Source organism: Geotrypetes seraphini, chromosome 1 (genome assembly GCF_902459505.1).
Source record: "Geotrypetes seraphini chromosome 1, aGeoSer1.1, whole genome shotgun sequence".
NCBI lineage: Eukaryota > Metazoa > Chordata > Amphibia > Gymnophiona > Dermophiidae > Geotrypetes > Geotrypetes seraphini.
In genome coordinates this window covers 73,694,489-73,716,094 of record NC_047084.1, presented here as the reverse complement: position 1 = coordinate 73,716,094, position 21,606 = coordinate 73,694,489, and the positions used below count along the sequence as shown (strand labels likewise).

At 42.8% G+C, this 21,606-nt stretch overlaps 1 protein-coding gene across 2 annotated transcripts in view; it reads left to right on the top strand.

Moving 5' to 3' along the window:
• Window positions 1-21,606, top strand: part of SUB1 (SUB1 regulator of transcription) — a 55,571-nt gene that overhangs the window by 16,300 nt on the left and 17,665 nt on the right. For both annotated transcript variants that reach the window (XM_033933347.1, XM_033933341.1), the window contains exons 2-3: window positions 1,997-2,069; window positions 2,936-3,058. In XM_033933347.1, coding sequence (XP_033789238.1) covers window positions 1,998-2,069; window positions 2,936-3,058 — 195 coding nt within the window. In that variant the 5' untranslated portion in view covers window position 1,997. The remainder of the gene's footprint in view (window positions 1-1,996; window positions 2,070-2,935; window positions 3,059-21,606) is intronic.

Here is a 21,606-nt window from a genome sequence, read left to right as displayed (position 1 = left end):
AACCTTTCATACGCTGAGAGAAACTGTGTCTCTTTTCCCTGGAGAAGAGAAGACTTAGAGGGGATATGATAGAGACTTACAAGATCATGAAGGGCATAGAGAGAGTAGAGAAAGACACATACTTTCAAAAAATAAAAGAACAAGAGGGCATTCGGAAAAGTTGAAAGGGGACAGATTCAAAACGAATGCTAGGAAGTTCTTCTTTACCTAACGTGTGGTGGACACCTGGAATGCGCTTCCAGAGGACGTAATAGGGGTTTAAGAAAGGATTGGACAATTTCCTGCTGGAAAAGGGTATAGAAGGGTATAGATAGAGGATTACTGCACGGGTCCTGGACCTGTTTGGGCCGCCGTGTGAGCGGACTGCTGGGCGCGATGGACCTCAGGTCTGACCCAGTGGAGGCATTGCTTATGTTCTTATGTGTTCTGTCTCTTTCCCTCTCACTCAGGCACACATACCCAACAATACTCCCTTTTCTATTCTCTCCCCCACCTCAGCATCTCTTTCCCTCACTCCCTCCATTGTTCCATCCTATCTCCCAAGTTTGTGCTCCCTCCATTCCTTCTGTATCCCAATGCGCCCCTCGTCTTTCCTGCCGTTCTGCATCCCAAATTCATGCCTCCCGTGGGTGTTTACCTCCTGTGGCTGGTTTTCTCCTTCCAGTGGCACTTCTCTTCACGAAACTGCAGTCGCTGGTTCCAGCATGATGCTCACGGCTGACCCAGAAGGCTTCCAGGCCAGCTGCATGCAGGAACCAGCACGAACAGAGGGAAAAATAGGGGCAATGTGGGACAGGGAAGGGAGGAGGAGGAGGGTCGAGTTTAGACAGGAAGGGAGGAAGAAGGGACACGTTGACACAGAAAGGGGAGAGGCAGGACCCCAGTTCATAAGTACGAGTTTAATGTAAGATGGATATTCTTAAACTGGGGACTGCCTGTAGTTGGGTTTAAGACTATAATCCAAAGTGATTTTGCTCGACTGCCAAGTCCTTTCATTTAAATTTTAATTATGCTAATGCTTATTTCTTTTTATAAATCACTGTTGTACTAATCACCTTTGTTTTACTTCAAACACAAATTACAACACAAGTTGATGTGGTTAAGTGAACACTAAGACCTGCAGCTGAGGTCCGGTGAAACAAGTTCACGGAGCAGCTGTTAAGGAGACCATCATTGTTGTTCACAGTCTCCTCCACCAAACAAAGACTAAATAACAATACATAAACTTGAAGAAAATAAAATAATAAATTTAACAACAACTTAACTTTGAATGGTGTGGATGATGCTCCGGGCTCCTCCATTTATTCACAATACCGACCCCCCCAACCTAGGTTTCACCCGTTGGCTTCTTCAGGAGGGGTACTACAATTACAAGATGACTCAAATCAGCACCACACCACACAGCTTGCTAACTTAATAAGCAATACATTTTGAAATACTCAATATAAACACTCTCTCTGCAACTTACCGGCACAAACACTCCATACTGCACACACACGCACTGCTGACAAGAGGAACTTCCCAGCATGCCACGCTTTGAATACACTCCCCTTTACTACCTATTACATCATCACTCCTTACATCATGAGTGAAAGATTATAGTTGAAACCATTCAATATCATTGTTTAATCCTGCTGGGGCCAAGGTATGCCATTGAAATATAAACTTCTGCTCTAAATAAAGAAGATGTTGAGTAATATTTCCAGATTTTTTATGAGCACACATAAGAACAGTATATTGTAATTCCTCAATGGAGTGCTGTTGTTCAATCATTGAACGGATATGACCGTTGGATTTTTGAGAAGAAGAGGAGAAAGTGAAATGAGATTGAACTACAATAATTGGTAGGAAAGAGGAGGAAAGGTAGAGGTAAAGATGTAGTGTATGGTTCAGCAAGGTGACATCTGGGTTGGGTACAGTAGGGAGAATTGACAAGTTAATATGTGATTATAGAATATAGGTGGTATACAAAATCATAATGTGTTTTTCTCCATAGAATGCCCAAATCAAAGGAACTCGTTTCTTCAAGCACATCTGCCAGTGACACTGATAGTGAAGCTGATCAGAAGGTAAGCGCCGTGTCCTTTAGTGCTGGACAGTAAAAGCAGCTATCTTTTGTGCTACCTTTTTTGATGATAGGCTGTAGCAAATTGCTTCCAAGTAGCACCTACAGTGAAGAGGGCTCCCTTGTAGCTGTTCCAGGTTCATCTAAGGTGGATCTCCCCTTCCTTGGTTGGCCCTCTTCAATATTTACTTGGATACTTGAACTTCTGCTTCTGTATTTGTCAAGGAAATGGCCAAGACATTCAAGTTGGAGGAAAATGAACCCAGGGTAGAAATGTTGGACATTCTCCATTTTCTCAGCATCTCTTCCAGGATGATGTGATTTTGTATTCAGAAAACACCAGATAGACATCAGAAGCAGTATACTGCTAGTTACTCTTCAAAAGTAATTAATTAGTTATATCTCAGCTTAAAGTAATTACAGCAATTAAATTACTGAATGTGAATATTACATAACTTTAACTCTTGATGCTTATTTCAAGGAGGTTTGACCAACTCATGACATGGCAGAGATTGTGGTTAGCATGTCATATTGTTCTAGTTACTCTTCAAAAGTAATGAATTAGTTTATTGATATGCTGCCAGAAAGTAATTAACTAAAGCAACTAATTAGTAGGAACTCAATATTGTACAACGCAGGTCAGAAGTAGTATAGTACAGATGAAAAAAGTACATCTAGATAACTAGCTAGATCACAATCTACAGAACTGTAGTCAAGTTAGAGTATTACTTATGGGTGGATATTTTGATTATTTAAAAATGATCTTTGAAAATTAAAAGTAGTATTGACAAAACTCATGGGACTGAAACTTTTATTTGGTAAATTGAGATCTTCCCTATTTTACTCCTTTTTATTTTGGTCGCTTTTTAGGCAAAGAGGAAAAAGCAAGCACCTCCAGAAAAGCCTACAAAGAAGCAGAAGACTGGAGAAAGTTCAAAAAGTTCCGCCTCCTCAAAACAGAGTAGTAGTAGTAGAGATGATAACATGTTTCAGGTAAGATGCACAAAATTCTATGTGCAAAATTTGATTAAACAGGGCACTGGCTTCTTATATCTTATAGGACTACATATACTTCTTTTGGTCTATAAGATTCTTCACTCGGGTAAACCCACAACTCTGTCTACTTTACTATCCTGCATATTGGTTAAGTTTCAAGTTTTATTAAAATTTTGATATATCGCAATATCATTAATTCAAAGCGATTTACAATTAAAAACGGGGTCTTAATTATTAACTAAAACCAACACAAACGGACCTGACGTACCAATACATAAGGGAAGTAGGGAGAACTACAATAAGTATAGTAAAGGATAAATACAAGGAAAATACAAATGGAGGGTAAGAAAGTTTTAAAGTATTTATAAAAGTATAGTAGAAAATTAAGAACTTTTTTTTTCTTTTTCAAATTCTCAGAGCCTAAGACAGAGGATTAATGAGTTTAAGCATCAAATGGGGATTCTGATAATTAGGTCTCAAAAGCATCCTTGTACAACCAGCACTTTAACAGTCCTTTAAATTTACTCAATGATTTTTCTTCTTTAATAAATGATGGTAGGGAATTCCATTTTCTGGGTGCTGTAACTGCAAAAATCATATCTTGTTTTGTATTTATTATACTAAGTGATGGAATTACTAGAAGGTTTTTGTCCTCAGATCTCAAACTTCTCCCAATGTAACATTCTCCAGATTCTATTGCATCATTCTGCTTATCTTTACGTTATTAGGAAGATATTATTTAGTGTACAAAATCTCTCGATGGAGTTCTAGTCCATTAGATCTCTGTCAAACTTTGTTTTCAAAACTAAGCTTAAAACTTATATTTGTTCTACAAGGCTTTTAGGCTTTAGATACCAAGTGCTGCCTTTCTGGGTTTTGGGTAGAGAATGACAGGGTGACAGAATTCATCACCATTCTTGTTCCCGCAGATAACCATGGGAAATAATCCCATGTCATTCTTTAGTGTCTATCTCAACCTCAGTTCTTCTACACCAGCATTCTTCAATGCAAAGCTTGAGGATCAGAGGTTGTGGCCATTCATATTTTGATTCTTTCCTCTCTCCTTAAAGAATGACATGGAGGCTGTCATAGGGGAAAACACCCTCCAGGGATTCAAGACAAAGTTAGACGAGTTCCTGCAGAACTGGAACGTACGCAGGTAGGGCTGGTCTTGGTTAGGGCGCTGGTCTTTGACCTAGGGACCACCGTGAGAGCGGACTGCTGGACATGATGGACCACTGGTCTGACCCAGCAGTGGCAATTCTTATGTTTCCCATGGTTTTCTGCAAAGATGGGAATGGTGATGAATTTTTTAACCATGCCATTCTCTGGTTTTGGGCACTACCCAGTACTAGATTCATTTCTTGCCTTACTCTTTTGCTCTATTCATTTTAAAAATTCTTTTAAAAATTATTGTAGTTCTTCTCTCTGGTTTTGGGCACTACCCAGTACTAGATTCATTTCTTGCCTTACTCTTTTGCTCTATTCATTTTAAAAATTCTTTTAAAAATTATTGTAGTTCTTCTCTTGTTATAATTCTGGTTGTAAACCACTTTGATAGTATTACTCCAAAGCAGTATATTAAGTTTGAATTAAATGCAAAATATCTGTGCCTGTATGAGAAGGTTCAGAGTAGAATTCTGTACTAGATGGAACAGAGCATTGCAGTAATCCAAGTTGGAGATTACCAATGCATGAAAAAAGGTATGGGCAGGAACTGAAAACATCTAATTAGACAGTATAGTAGCTGTAGTTTGAAAAAAAACAGGTCTTAATAAGACTTTAAATATGATGACAAGGATAATATATTGTTTAAAGCTGGGCTGCCCAATTCTGGTCCTTGAGATCTACTGGCAGGCCAGGTTTTCAGGATATCCACAATGAATATGCATGAGGGAGATTGCCTGCACTGCCTTCTTGGTATGCAAATCTCTCTCATGCATGTTCATTGTGGATATACTGAAAACCTGGCCTACCAATAGATCTTGAGGGCCGGAATTGGGCAGCCCTGGTCTTAAAACAAGCTTGTTCAACCTACAGCTTACGGGGCAGAATCTGGCCCAACAAGAGCTTTTTTTCTAGCCTTTGGAAGTTCGGCAGTTCTTGTGGTGCTTAATACAGGATTCCTGCTCCCCATCACAATTCAGCTTTTTGTAAGCTTGAGCCATGGGATGCTGGAAATGCAGATTGGGAGGTACTGGTCTTGTGATACTTGAAACCACAAGACCAGCACCAACTTCTGGCACCTCATGGCTCAGGTTTGCAGAGAGCTGTCAGTGGGGAAGCAGGAATCCTGCTGTTTGTTTTGCACCTCATGAAAAACTTCTGAGGAAATCTAGAAAGCCATGGGATAGGGGGTAATGACCTATAATGGATTAAGAACTGGTTAAAAGATAGAAAACAGAGTAGGGCTAAATGGTCAATATTCTCAGTGGGGAAGGGTAAATAGTGGTTTTCCCCACGGGTCTTTGTTTTAACATTTATCAGTGATCTAGAGATGGGAATAAATAGTGAGGTCATTAAATTTGCTAATGACACAAAGTTGATAAATCGCAAAAGGATTGTGAAAAATTGCAAGAGGACCTTGTAAGACTGGACATCAAAATGGCAGATGACGTTTAATGTAAGCAAGTGCAAAGTGATGCATGTGGGAAAGAGGAATCCGAACTATAGGTAAGAATTGCAGAGTTCCACAGGAGGGACTTTTTGGGGCTAATAAGGGGACTGTTATGGAGCCACATTTCTCTGAAGCACTTTAAATACTTCAGGCAACTCTTTCTGGGTTCCAGGCTCCTGCCCTATGTGGGGCATCCATTTAGAGAGTCAAGGTCTAGCTGGGGCACAACGTCTGCTTGATGGCCATTCTGATCACAGTAAGCTGCTCAAGTCCCCTGGTTGAGAGCAAGAACACTGCTTATTGAACAGTTGGAGGTTGATCTCCGTAGAGGTGATTAGGTAGATGGAGATTACATCAGAGAGAGCAGCGTCTTATTTTTTCCCTTCAGACTTGTTTATCCTGGGGGTTTAAATTCAGCTATTGAATGACACATGTTTTTTGAATGGAGCAGCTCTCATATGATGATGCCATCCCATCCTCCTACATCACTACACTCATGCGTGCTTGGGTTTTTAAGTGCATGCTGTGAATTTGCTTTTTGCCACAGTGTATGTGAAGCAGTTTGTGAACTATTCCCCTGAGGATGTGCTTAGCGAAACGGAGTTCCCCCCTTAGGGATTTGCGATTTGGATTGCTTCTAACACAGTTCTTGATGAGCAGCACAAGATAAGTGGCAATTTGATATTTCTTGCACGGTTAAGTTTTTGCTGTCTGTGTGGAACTTTTTAGCATTATTTGAAAGTCACTAGTTCCTGATGTCTGGTGAGGAAAGGGGACTTATGGATTTTTATAATGAAATAGCAGGTGGAGTTTTTTATGATCTATAACTGTTATGGGATCACTTGTGCTTGTACTGATATATGTACTTGCGTTTTAGTGTTTCCCTAGCCCTCTGTGGCTTGAACTGAGATCTTTTTCTCCACCTTATTTATTTTTCTAGTTATATGGTCCTTCTTGCCTTCCTGACATCAGAAGAGTGGACTTTCTTTGTGACTCAGGAAGATACTCCTCACGTCAAAGAGAGGCTCTGACAATTGGAGATCCATTCTGCACCTTATGTGAATGCAGTACTCAGAGTTCCGCGCTTTTGCATGGAAATGGTTCAATTAGTACGGTAATAGCAGCAGTGAACTTGTGAGAGTTTCTAACCTCTCTGGATGTGACGGAGCCCTGCTTGCATATCCTTATATACCCAGACCACAGAAAGTTTCTCAGTTTCCTGTCCTGGAAAATCATTTACCAATTTTCAGCGCTTCATTTTGGCCTGTCAACAGCTCCTCGCACCTTCACCAAGGTGATGGTTGTGGTAGCAGCTCACCTACACAAGATTGGACTGCAAGTGCATCCCTACCTGGACGAATGGCTGTTCAGAGCCCCCTCATTGTCCAAGGGTCGGCGCACTGTGGATCAGGTAATCTGAGTTCTAGAGGATCTTGGTTGGATTGTAAATTACCGGAAAAGCAATTTGATGCTGACTCGATCCCTGGAGTTCCTGGGAGTCATCTTTGTCATGGCTGCCGCCAGCGTCTATCTTCCAGAGCCACACAGACAGAAGCTGTGCTCGCAGATTTCTTGTCTTCTGGACAAGTCAGTTCCGTTGGCATGGGACTGTCTTCAGGTCCTGGGGTCCAAGGTGGCCACAATAGATGTTCCTTGGGCAAGAGTCCAGATACGTCCTCTACAGCATGCCGTACTCTCTTGCTTGTCTCTTTAGATGGATGTCGTATAGAAGTCTACCTGAACGCTGTGAGGCTCGAGCCAGCATGGATTGGTAGCTCCAACCTCAGTCCCTCTCAGGGGCCTGCCTCTTCAGATTGCTTCCTGGGTGGTCATTATGACAGATGCCAGTTAACTGAGGAGTGTAAGTGAGGAGTGTGTGGCGCAGTGGTTGGATCTACAGCCTCAGCACCCTGGGGTTGTGGGTTCAAACCCCGTGCTGCTCCTTGTGACCCTGGGCAAGTCACTTAATCCTCCATAGCCCCAGGTACGTTAGATAGATTGTGAGCCCACCGGGACAGAGAGGGAAAATGCTTGAGTACCTGATTGTAAAAACCGCTTAGATAACCTTGATAGGCGGTATATAAAATCCTAATAAACTTGAAACTTGAACTAGGCTGGGGAGACCATTGCAACTGTCGTCCATTTTAAGGGGTATTGGATGCTCTCTAAGACAACTTGGTCAATCAGCAGGCTAGACCTTCATTCCATTCGATTGGCTCTGATGAAATAGCAGAAATCTCTAGAAGTTCAGAGTCTTTTCTGACAATGCCACAGCGTTGGCTTAGGTCAGTCGCCATGGTGGTACCAAGAGTACATCTTTGTCTGGAAGCCCGCATGCTTTTCACTGGGTGGAGCATCATCTCCTGGAGTTATTGGCAGCACATGTCATGGAAGTGAACAGCGTTCAAGCCATCTTCCTCAGAAGACAGACTTTGGACCCAGGTGAGTGGACACTGTCAGCAACAGCATTTCAGGCCATTGTTCAGCGCTGGGGTTGTCCATGTTTTGATTTTCATGGCGACAGTGAAGAACAAGAAAGACAGGTTCTTCAGTAGAAGATTCAGGCTTGTAAACGAGGGTCTAGGCCAGTGGTTGGCCATTCCGGTCCTTGAGAGCCACAGGCAGGTCAGGGTTTCAGGATATCCACAATAAATATGCATGAGAAAGATTTGCATCTCAAGGAGGCAGTGCTTGCAAATCCATATCATATATATTCATTGTGGATATCCTGAAAATCTGACCTGCCTGTGGTTCTCGAGGACCGGAATTGCCTACCCCTGGTCTAGACACTTTTGTCTAGCTGTGGCCTCAGGGTATCCAACTTGTACATCTTTACTCCCTGGTCCATGTTAGGCCACATCCTTTAACGGATTGCAACTCATCAGGGAAAGGTGATTCTTATGGCTCCAGATTGGCCTATCACGCTTCAAACAGCTTTCCACAGAGAGTACTAAATTACATACTACACTCTTATTACCTATATTGTATAGCTACATGCAGACTACCAAATATATAGTAGCTACATGTATAAGAAATTTTTGTATGGACTTTCAGAATGCAGTTGGGCACTGAATCTTTCCAGCTGCTAAACTCTTCATCAGTCCATTTTTATTGAAAATGTCTAGCTATTATTTTCTCTACTTTTTAATATTCTTATGTCAGTCCTTCTTATTTGTACAACTACTCATATAAAAATCCATTTGAATCACTTAGCTTTAGATAATTGTTTTTTTCTTTTTAAATCTCATCAAAGCCACCTCTCCCAGCATGCATGTTTCAAGTGAAATTTTCTTCAGGGTCGAGGGGAGCTAGAAACATAACATACCGTATATACTTGAATATAAACTGGGATTTTTGGGCCAAATTGGCCCAAAAATGGGGGTCCCGGTTTATATTCGAGCCAATACACCGCCCCTTCCAAAATTTTTGCAGACCACCGCCAGCGTTCACCCTGCCGCTCTCCCTGTCCTAGACTCAGGCTCATACCTCTACTGATGATCATCGATGAAGGTGCAGCGGGCAGGAGTGAACTTTCCAAGTTTCTGCCCCACTGTTAACTGGCTATAGCAGGGGTGCCCACACTTTTTGGGCTTGCGAGCTACTTTTAAAATGACCAAGTCAAAATGATCTACCAACAATAAAATTTAAAAAAAAACACAAAGCACACTGTACGCATAGAACATGTTAATCATCATTCCTATTCCAGGGTTTTTCAAAGAGGTCAAAGCAGATGACTCTATGCACTGTCACCTCACTAACAACCATACAAAAACAGACAAATACCCCCCTCCCTTTTTACTAAACCACGATAGCAGTTTTTAGCGCAGGGAGCTGCACTGAATGTCCAGCGCTGCTCTCGACGCTCATAGGCTCCCTGCGCTAAAAACCTCTATTGCGGTTTAGTAAAAGGGGACCACAGTGTAAAACATAGACAGCAGATATAAATTCAGATACATTTTGATCACTAAATTTAAAATAAAATCATTTTTCCTACCTTGTCTGGTGATTTCATGAGTCTCTGGTTGCACTTTCTTCTTCTGACTGTGCATCCAATCTTTCTTCCCTTCTTTTAGCCTGTATGCTTCCTCTCCTCCTGACCTCATTCCCCCCCCCCCAACGTTTTCTTCCTCTCTCCCTGCCCTCTCTTTCTTTCTCTCTTTATGCCCCCTTTCTTTATTTCTGTTTCTCTTCTTTCCTTGTCTCCCTGCCTGCCCTCTTTCTCCCTCCTTGCCCTCCCCCAAGGCACTGCCACTGCCATCGGATAACAGGCCGCCGGCCAAGCTCTCCCTGCTTCGGGCCCACCAGCATTCCTCTCCCCGACGTCAGTTCTGCCTTTGGAGAGGAAGTTCCGCTGGCCAGAACTTCCACTCCGACGGCAGAATTGACGTCGGGGAGAGGAAGGTTGATCGGCCCAAGATCGACCTATTGGGAGAATGGGAGAAATGCTGCTGGGTCCTGCCTTTGAGGAAACAGAAAGTAGGCAGGACCTGGCAGCAAGAAGAGCAAATCGCAAGCTTCACTGACCTGTCTCCCGCTTTATCCCACGAATGGGGCTCTAACATGTGCGTGCCGGCTTCCCTTTTCTCCCCCCCCCCCCCCCCCCGACATAACTTCCGGTTTCAGAGGGAAGAGAAGGGAAGCCGGTACAAGCACACGTTAGCCCCCGGAGCATAAGTTCTTCAAGCCGGTTTTTTTTTTTTAAATGTTGAGCAGCAGCGGCAGCAGCAGAATTCAGGAGCGGGCTAGTCAGGAGGGGAAAAAAAGAGAAGGGAAAGGAACCCGCTCTGCGATCGACTGGGGTCGCCTGAGCGAGCGACCTGTCGATCGCGATTGACGTATTGGGCACCCCTGGGCTATAATGTAGAGGATGTTGCAGTAGTCTAGCAATCCTAGGATTAGGGATTACACTATAAGCTGGAATTGTGTTCTTTCAAAGAATTTCCGGACTTGTCTCAGGTTTCTCATTATTGCGAAAGATTTCTGTATGGTTTTATTTATTTGCAGTTGCATAGTACAGCATCTGTCTATTGTCACTCCTAGTAGTTTTATGGTGGTTTGGATTGGATAGTTGATTGAGTTAAGTTCTAAATTGGTTATAGTTGGGACTTTGTTCTTTTCGAGGAGGATGAATTTAGTTTTATCTGGGTTGAGTTTCAGTTTGTGTTCTTTCATCTTTCGTAACTGTTTCTAGTGTTTGATGTATTATGTTTGTCATGGTGGTCTTTGGCTGATCATATGGTATGAGGATGGTGATATCATCCGCATAACTATAGGTGGTTATGCCTAGATTATCCAGGTATGCTCCGAGAGAGGCAGTGTATAGGTTGAAGAGAGTAGGGGATAGTGGGGATCCCTGTGGTACGCCGCAAGGGTTTGACCAAGGATCTGATTTTTCTTTGTTTGATTTTACTCTGTAGGTTCTGGATTTTAGGAAGCCTTCAAACCAAGAATATACTTTATCTGAGATACCTATTGCATCCAAGATTTGAAGAAGGATGTTATGATTAACTAGGTCAAATGCTGCAGTCAGGTCCAGTTGTATGAGAAGCATTATTTTTCCTGTGCTAAGATGTTGTCTGGCTGTGTCCATAAGGGAGGCTAGGAGTGTCTCTGTGCTGAAGTTGGTTCTGAATCCAGATTGCATGGAGTGGAGTAAGTTATGATCGTCTAGATAGTTTGTGAGGAGTTTGGCTACTAGGCCTTCTGTAATTTTGACATATAGCGGTATTGAGGCAATGGGTCTGAAGTTGGATGGTTGGTCCGTTGGTCCTTTTGGGTCTTTTTGAATTGGGGTAATGATGATTTCGCTGAGGTCAGTAGGGAAAAAGCCATCTGTGAGTGTAATTTGTATCTATTGCAGAAGTAGAGTACGGAATTTTACACTGGAGGTGGTAAGGAGATATGCTGGGCAGTGGTTAAGGTCGCAGGAGGCGTGGCTGTATTTCTTTTCTGTGTTTGGATGTATCAATAATCCCCTACCATAGCAGATGTGCACCATTGGCACCTGCCACAAATATTATGTCCACTTGCTTTCACCATTTCTCCATTGTTCCTTGTGCACTTGTATGAGAACATAGGTGTTTCAAAAGACTCAGAGAGGGCCTTTCTAGCCACATGCCAGTGTTTACGTATCAAATTATTGATCTTGGATGCAAGTGGAGTATATTTTTGAACAAAAATTATTCCCATATCTTCCTTTTCCTCAAGATGCTGTAGCAACAAATCTCGTTGTGCATATTTAGCCCAGATGTATGTTTGTTGTACAACTTTCTTTGGAAACCCCCATAGAAAGAACCTATTTTTCATAGTTTTAGTTTGTTCTTTAAAATCTTCAAAAGAAGAACAAATACATCTTAGTCGCAAAAATTGACTGATAGGGAGATGTAACATAAGAGACGCTATTCCTATCGGTGTTTTTTCGATATAGAGTAGTTTTGAATCCATTCTCTTCCTTCTGTATATTGATATCAAGGAAAGCAATTTCCCGGGAGTTGATCGTTGCAGAAAATTTTATATTTGGATCCAAACCATTCAGCCACTCTATAAATAATTCCAGCTCGTGTCTGGATGCTGTCCAGATAAAAAAAGATGTCCAGAAATCTTTTCCAAACCGCCACATTTTGAAACCATCCTGAAATATAGATGTACTTCTCCTCCATATCTGCCATATATAGCTTGGCTATTCCATTGATTTGTTGAAAAAATTAATCATGAAACCAGAAATAATTCCTGGTCAGGATTAAAGCTGCAAGGCTCATCAAAAATTCAGAAGATATTCTGGGATGTAAAGATTTTTGATTGAAAGTTTCACCCAGTAGCTGTAATGCTCGTTCTGCTGAAATCATCGTGTACAATGACACTACATCTAAAGTCTATCCCCCACTTCTGTTAAAGAGGATAGAATTGATAACATATGATTTGTCTTTTATATAAGACCGGACCTTATTTACTTCCTCCCTCAAGAATTTAGATAAAGGTTCTAGAACAGAGTTCTTCATAGAGACAGTAAGGCATCCTGGAGGAGCACGAAGATCTTTGTGAATTTTCTGTAGAAAATATATCTTCGGAGTCACAGGATGATTATCTTTCTTTTTTTTTTTTTTTTTTTTAATCTTTATTAATTTTTAAACAATCATAGCGCACAAGAATAATAACATAAGAATTGCCGCTGCTGGGTCAGACCAGTGGTCCATCGTGCCCAGCAGTCCGCTCACGCGGCGGCCCTCTGGTCAAAGACCAGTGCCCTAACTGAGACTAGCCCCACCTACGTATGTTCCGGTTCAGCAGGAACTTGTCTAACTTTGTCTTGAATCCCTGGAGGGTGTGTTCCCCTATGACGGACATGAAAGGAGCTCAAATTATTTTATGTACAACAAAAGCACTTTTAACTAATAAATGTACCTAACAATCATTTTAACCCCCCCCCCCCCACAAATTAATAATCCATTACAAATAATCAGTTTAGAATCATCCTGTGAATCCCCAACCCCCTACCCCCTGGATGTGTTTAATGAAATGACCAAAAATAAAATTAATCCTTACAAAGCTATGGGACCAGACAAACTACACCCCATGGTGCTCAGGGAGTTGAGTGACGTCCTGGCGGAATCGTTCTCCGCGCTCTTCAATCTTTCCCTAGGTACAGGAAGAGTCCCGTTGGACTAGAAAATGGCTAACGTCATTCCACTCCACAAAAAGGGATGCAAGACGGAGGCTGCAAATTACAGACCGGTGAGTCTCACATCGATAGTGAGTAAAATTATGGAAACACTAATCAAACGCCAGTTAGATGCAATCCTGAACGAGGAGAATCTACGAGATCCCCATCAACATGGTTTTACAAAGGGAAGGTCCTGCCAATCAAATCTGATCAGCTTCTTCGACTGGGTAACAAGAAAGCTGGATATAGGGGAGTCCCTGGATGTTGTGTACTTGGACTTCAGCAAAGCGTTTGATAGCGTCTCACACCGCAGGTTATTGAGCAAGACGAGTTTGATGGGATTAGGTGAAATATTAACTGCATGGGTTAAGGACTGGCTTGGGGGTAGACTTCAGAGGGCAGTGGTAAACGGTACCCTCTCCAATACGACGGAGGTGATCAGTGGAGTGTCGCAGGGTTCGGTCTTGGGCCCGATCCTATTTAACATCTTCGTAAGAGACTTGGCTAAAGGGCTTTGAGGTAAAATTACATTATTTGCCGATGATGCCAAACTAGCAAAATAGAGACTGACTCCCTCAATAAAGCCAACATATGAGAAGGACAAGCACTGCTATCTTCAGAGCTCAGAGACTTGTAACTCTGAAGAGGGGAAATTAATCCTCTCTTAGGATAAGAGTTTTTCATCCAATCATAGCTAGAGATGCAGTGAACAAGTCCAACTTAAGAAGGCAATTGTTTGTAATACTTGCAACGCTAATATATGAGTAAATTCTTTTTGTCTCAAAAATTAGGAGATTGCATTCAGGTTGTACAGAGAGTGAACTTATCTTATAAGCATGAAGATATATTCAGGGACCCTGAATATATCTTCATGCTTATAAGATAAGTTCACTCTCTGTACAACCTGAATGCAATCTCCTAATTTTTGAGACAAAAAGAATTTACTCATATATTAGCGTTGCAAGTATTACAAACAATTGCCTTCTTAAGTTGGACTTGTTCACTGCATCTCTAGCTATGATTGGATGAAAAACTCTTATCCTAAGAGAGGATTAATTTCCCCTCTTCAGAGTTACAAGTCTCTGAGCTCTGAAGATAGCAGTGCTTGTCCTTCTCATATGTTGGCTTTATTGAGGGAGTCAGTCTCTATTTTGCTATTTAATAATTTTTCTGACTCTGTTGATACATAGTCCCTGCTGTTGTGGAAACAACGATGATGCCAAACTATGCAACATAGTAGGCAAAAGCACAATAGACAAAAGCACAGTGCCCGACAAAAGCTCAATGCCAGACAGTATGACGCAGGACCTACTCCTGCTGGAGCATTGATCAAAGACTTGGCAACTAAGTTTCAATACCAAAAAATGCAAGGTCATGCACCTTGGCGGCAAAAATCCATGCAGGACTTAAACCCTAAATGGTGATATCCTAGCAAGGACTGTAGCAGAACGTGACTTGGGGGTGATCATTAGCGAAGACATGAAGACTGCCAATCAAGTGGAGAAAGGTTCATCCAAGGCCAGACAAATCATGGGTTGTATCTGTAGAAGCTTCGTCAGCCGTAAGCCCGAGGTCATAATGCCGTTGTACAGATCTATGGTGAGGCCCCATCTGGAATATTGTGTACAATTCTGGAGGCCACATTATCAAAAAGACTGCTGAGAGTTGAGTCGGTTCAGCGAATGGCCACCAGGATGGACTCAGGACTCCAGGATCTCCCATATGAGGAACGGCTGGGTAAGTTGCAGCTATACTCACTCGAGGAACGCAGAGAGAGAGGGGAGACATGATAGAGACGTTCAAATATGTCACGGGCCGTATCGAGGTGGAAGATCTCTTTTTTTCTTAAAGAACCCACGGCAACAAGAGGGCATCCATTGAAAATCAGGGGAGGGAAATTTCATGGCGACACCAGAAAATATTTCTTCACTGAAAGGGTGGTTGATCGCTGGAATAATCTTCCACTACAGGTAATTGAGGCCAGCAGCGTGCCAGATTTTAAGAAAAGATGGGATTGGCATGTAGGATCTCTTCATCGAAGAAGTTAGGGGGTGGGTTATTAGTGTGGGCAGACTAGATGGGCTGTGGCCCTTTTCTGCCGTCATTTTCTATGTTTCTAACTTATCAATGGCTCCCAAACCCTCAAATTTTTTTTATAATTTCCATGTTGTACAGCCACCACCTGCTACACTTTAAAAATATGACAAAGATTCCCACCAAAAACTGTAACTCAACCTGTCCCATTGTTTCCAATTTCTCAAAATCAGTTGTATAGCAACCCCTGTCATTATCAAAAGAAGTTTATTATTGTGAGATGAAATTTGACTTTTAGCTCTCATCATTGTGCCAAACAACACCATGTCATATGTTAAAGCTACAGGATTTTCCAATAATTTATTTATTTGATCCCAAATAAATTTCTAAAATTTTTGTATCAATGGACAGTAAAACAGCAACTGATCCAATGTCCCTGCTTCAAGATGACAGTGCCGTTTTAGAAGGATGTTTCTCTTTTAGAAATTCATATTCCTTTCTCAAAAATTCATATTCCTTTCTCGTAATCATATTATTTTTTATAACTTGGAGTTAATATTCCATCAATTTCCCTTTTAATATCTTCTATAGGGTTTGATGGCAGACGTTTATAGTGAATGCTATTGTTTAATTGCCTGTAAGCTTCTTGATTGTACATCTTTTTAGATTGTATTATAGTTGCCCCATTTTTGTCAGCCCGAGACACTCTAATATTCGGGTCTTGATTTAGTTGTTCAATTGCAAGAATTTCCTCATAGGATATATTGTAATGTTTAGTGCCCGTCCAATAATGGTCCTCTATTTTTTCTAACTCTTGTAATACTAAATCTCTAAAGGACGATGAAAAGGACCAGGGGGACACCATTTAGATTTAGATCTAATGATGGAGCCATCTGCACTGCATTCATGTTCAGAAAAATAGACATTCAACTGCAACCCATGTAAAAAGCGGTAAATAGCTAGCCTTGTTTCAAATCCGTCATATTGAGGCGGGACAAACCCAAGACCCAAATTCAAAGTTGCAAAGGAGAACATGCTGTGTTGGAAATATTGATTACAGTGGACTCGACCCCTGTTAAGGACTCGCTTAATGTTGAGAGCGTGTTTGAGGTCTGTATGGACCCTGTGCCAGATTTTGGTTTTGAAAGTCGACCCTGCGTGCGCCTCGTCTGGAACGTCCTCATTGGTGCCTCCCCAAAAACTTCCTTTGACCCCTAGTCTGTCAAGTCAAGCTGTCATCCGTACTTGAGGTGGTATCTGTAGATGTTTGGTCGTCTTCAAAGAGTTTCTCTACAGATGGTTTGTTCTTTTTAAACAGCCATGTATATATCGATTCTCATCCCTTTTTAATTTTTTTATCTTTGTTTGTTTTACTGAGTCCTTGAATGTGATCATACTTTTACTCAATTCTTCATGTTTCCTATCAAATTCTTGTTGTTCGTGATTATCCTTCATTAAAGTCGTCATACTTTCAATATTGGTCTTTAGTTTTTGTTCCACCACCATAATTTGTTCAATTATGAGAAGCATGAGGTCCATGCTGCATTTGTTCAGTATTGAACATCACTTTTCCAAAAATACTTTGTCTGATGCAAACAGCGTTGGACCCTTTTGCATTCTTAATCCCCTCTGGATCATTTTCATGGAGACGTATTGTGCCAGAATGTTACCATGAAGCTCCACTCTAATAAGTCGTTTATGCAAAATTCAAACAGGCCATGGCCTCCAGTTGCATGTGCATCCAGACATTCTTTCGCAGGGTCCAGTATGCATGGAGGATCTGGATTGCTTTGCTCCTTTGGCATGTGGAGCCGTTTTCAGCACCAGCTTCGGTAGTGTTAGCTTTTTTCCAAGCACAGAGCTAGGGACCGCAGACCTATGCTGGCATCTCACCCGCCATTGCCAGATTTCTGAAGAGTGCTCTCTGCATCAGACCACCAATTAAGTCACCATAACTTCTTAGGAACTTAACATGGTTCTGTGAGGTCTCACCAAGGTTCTGTTTGAGCCCCTGGCAGAAGCGTTCCTCTTGGACTTGACGCTAAAGGCGTAGCAGTAACCTCAGCACAATGAGTCTTGGAACGCTAGGCTCTTTCTTGTAGAAAGCCTTTCTTTAATATCTGTGAGACATTTCCTTTTCTGCCAAAGGTAGTTTTAGCATTTAATGTTATTCAAGAAGTTCGCTGCCTGTTTTCCAGGACAGTTCTAAGAAACGGGACCGCATTTTGAAGAAGTTGGACATGAGAAAAGTGCTGCTTCAATATCTAGAGGTCACAAATGAGTTTAGACTCTGACCATCTATTTGTGATGACTCGCGACTGAACGAGGCACACCTGCTTCCAAGGCTACAATTTCCAGATGGATCCGTAAGGCCATTTCATCAGCCTACATTATCTGTGGGAAACAGTCTTCTGTTTCCATCGAGGCACATCCGACAAGGAGTATAGCTTCATTGTGGGCCGAAGCTAGGGAGTCTCCAGCTGAGATTTGTAGACTGAGACTTGGTCCACTCTACACACATTTGCAAGACTTTAAGGGTGAACGTTGTGGTAAGTCTTTTGGTAGTTCTGTGTTGCGTTGCAGGCTGGCACAGTTAGCCTGCCCTAGTTTTTCCCGCTTGTCCAGATTGACATACCAGTTGCACTGGGAAAAGATTGTTCTTACCTTGATAATATCTTTTCCAGTAGATAGGTATCATTCTGGACTCCTGCCCTGACTTACCTGCACCTGCCTACAGTCTTATTCTGTTTATTCTTCTCCAAGTTGTATCTTGGATGCTAGTCAGCCCTTTGGGCCCTGAAGAATTCTGTTTAATTTGTTTATGGTGTCTAAAGGGGTACTACCTGAGCTCCTTTGATGCTTCTGTTGGCTGTTAACTACTTCATGGATTGTTTACATGTTGTTATTATAGTTTAGCAGAACAGTTGGATTTGTTTGGGAATTTTCCCATGTTTCCTTACTTCACATTATTTTGATGGACATATTGTTTGCTTGGGTACTAACTTCAGGTGGCAGCAGAGCTCCCGTTGAAGTTAGAGGTCTGAACTGGGATTGTGGGAATCCCACGGGTCCTGTGGGGATTCCCCTTGACCCACGGGACTCCCAAGGGGATGGAAGCAGGGTTCGACTTACTGAGGTCTACCTAAATTCTGCCGCAGCTGAGACCATTCTGGCGACATGGCAGAAAGCTTGCACACAGCTGAAAGCCTTGCTGGGGTGAGAACAGCAAGCAAGGCTCTCAACTGTTTACGTGCTGAGCTCACTGCTCAGCATGTACACAGCTGAGAGCCTTGCTTGCTGATTGATTGGCAAGGCTAGAGTGGGAAGACACAGGATGTATTTAGTGATCCACCCAGCACCCCGAAGGCCCTGATACTGGCGAGACTTGAACTCGAAGAGGATGACCCGAGGAGGCAGGAGTCATGGAATCGAGCAATTTTTTCTTTTTTAGACTCGAGCTTAGGACGGAGCAAGAGTGAGCATAGCAGGCAGGAAGAGGTGCTTATCAATTTTCCTTCTCTTTAGCTCATGCTCTAATTCTCCTATATCCTGGCAGATGAAGTTCAACGTGGAGAAATGCAAAGTAATGCATTTAGGCAGTAAGAATAAGGAACACGAGTATAGAATGTCAGGAGCAACTCTTGGTAAGAGCGAACAAGAAAGGGACCTGGGTGTACTGATAGATAGGACCCTGAAGCCGTCGGCACAATGTGCGGCAGCGGCAAAGAAAGCGAACAGAATGTTAGGAATGATAAAGAAAGGAATCATGAGCAGATCGGAGAAAGTCATAATGCCGCTTTATAGAGCAATGGTCAGACCACACTTGGAATACTGTGTCCAACATTGGTCTCCCAAACTAAAGAGGGATATAAAACTGCTGGAGAGGGTGCAGAGACGAGCAACGAAGCTAATAAGAGGTATGGAGAACTTGGAATATGAGGAACGACTCAAGAAACTAGGACTGTTCTCCCTTGAGAAGAGGAGGCTGCGAGGGGACATGATAGAGACGTTCAAAATACTGAAAGACATCGATAAAATAGAGCAGAAAAACAAATTATTTACACTGTCCAACGTGACACGGACAAGAGGACATGGTTTAAAGCTAAGGGGGGACAAGTCCAGGACAAATGTCAGGAGGTTCTGCTTTACGCAGCGAGTGGTGAACGCCTGGAATGCTCTTCCACAGGAGGTTATTAAGGAATCCACTGTGCTAGGATTCAAAGGCAAATTAGATGCACATCTCCTTATGAGAGGCATAGAGGGATATGGGTGGTAAAACTACATCAGGTGTATACCTGACTGGGCCTCCGCGTGTGCGGATCGCCGGACTCGATGGACCATGGGTCTGATCCGGAGATGGCAGTTCTTATGTTCTTATGTTCTTATGTTCTGTCTCACTTTTACTTGGTCTCCTATTCCCCATTACCACATTTCGACCACCTGTGTTCGCTATCTGCCTCTCACTCATGTCTTTTCTATTCCCCAATAACCACATAGTTCTACCTTTTCCACTTCTCTCCTCACTCTTTCTCTAGTAGCTTTACATTTCCTTATTTCTTCCCCTTCACCAGCCAACATCTTTTTGTCCCATCTTTTTCCTCCTGCCCCCATCTTTCCTTCCTTCCATCCTCCCTGCTGTCTTCCCCTTCACACCCATTATCCAATATGTCTTCAGAGAGGCAGGAGGATTCAGCAGCCAGTGGGCAGGAGGAGGTGCTTCAGAGAAGCAACAGGATTCGGCAGTTGGCAATCAGGTAATTAACTTAAACATAAAAGAAACTGTGGATTTGATGATCCTAATGAAATCTTTTACCATGTTTTATATTTTCATATTGTGTTCTATTTTTTTAATTCATCTGCACCTTTTTCAAATAAAGATTTCATCAGTATCATCAATTCCACAGTTTCTGTTGTGTTTGCACTGCTGTTTTCCTAGTGGAATCTCTGGTGGAACCCTTTTTTTGTTTTCTGCAGGTAATCTACTATAATAAAACGCTAAGCGCGCATGCATACTCTTACCTGCGTGATCCGTGATCTGTAGGTCCATGGCCAGCAGGAGTGCGCATGCACGCATACAACGGTCCTCTCTTGCAGACCCCAAGGTGATGTGCGGTCTTGCCGGCTCCCTTACACTTCACGCCCAGCCAAAGTTTATTTTTAAGTTAAAAGCCGCTGCGGCGGTTCCTCTCACGAGCCGCATCTGCGTCGGAAAAGGCTTCCGACGCAGGCGGCAATCATGAGAGGAGCAGCCGCGGCACCTTTAAACTTAAAAATAAACTCTGGCAAGGGACTAAGGGAGCCGGACAGACCAAGGGAAGGGAAGGGGGGGCGGCAAGGGACTAAGAGAGCAGGCCAGAACGGGGAAGGAGGGTAGGGGAAAATGCTGCTGTTGATGCACAGGGACGTGGAGGGGGAGGGAAATACCTCTGCTGCTGCTGCACAGAGAAGTGGGGTGGGGGAGGGAAATGCTGCTGCACAGGGAAATGGAGGGAGAGGGAATGCTGCTTCAGCTTCTGCACAGGGTAGTGGGGGGGAGAGAAATGCTGCTGCTGCACAGAGAAGTGGAGGGGGAGGGAAATACTGCTGCTGCTGTTACACAGGGAAATGGAGTGGGGGGAGGGAAATGCTACTGCACAGTGAAATGGAGGGGGTGGGAATGCTGCTGCACAGGGAAGTGGGTTGGGGGGAAATGCTGCTGCACAGGGAAATGGAGGGGGAAGTAATGATGCTGTGGCTGCTGCACAGGGAAGTGGGGGGGGAAGAAATGCTGCTGCTGCAGCATAGGGGCAGGGAGAGAGACAGATAGAAAAACAGCGAGAGGGGAGGGAGAAAGATAGACATTGGGAGGGAGACAGAAAGAAAGGAAAAAAGACACAGGGGCAGGGAGAGAGACAGAAAGACAGACATACAAAGGGGGCCAGGGAGAGAGAGAGACAGAAAGAAAGACAGACAGACATATATTCTAGCACCCGTTAATGTAATGGGCTAATAGACTAGTTAACTTATAAACCCTCTGTTTTACTAAGGCGTGCTAGCCGATTTAGTGCTTGCTAAATGCTGACATGTCCATTATATTCTATGGACGCGTTAGCATTTAGCACACGCTAAATCGGCTAGCACGCCTTAGTAAAACGGGGGAATATAAGTTAATTACCTGAACAGAAGGGTTCCACCAGAGATTCCACTAGGAAAACAGCACAAACGCAAAAGAAACTGGAATTGATGAGCCTGTCA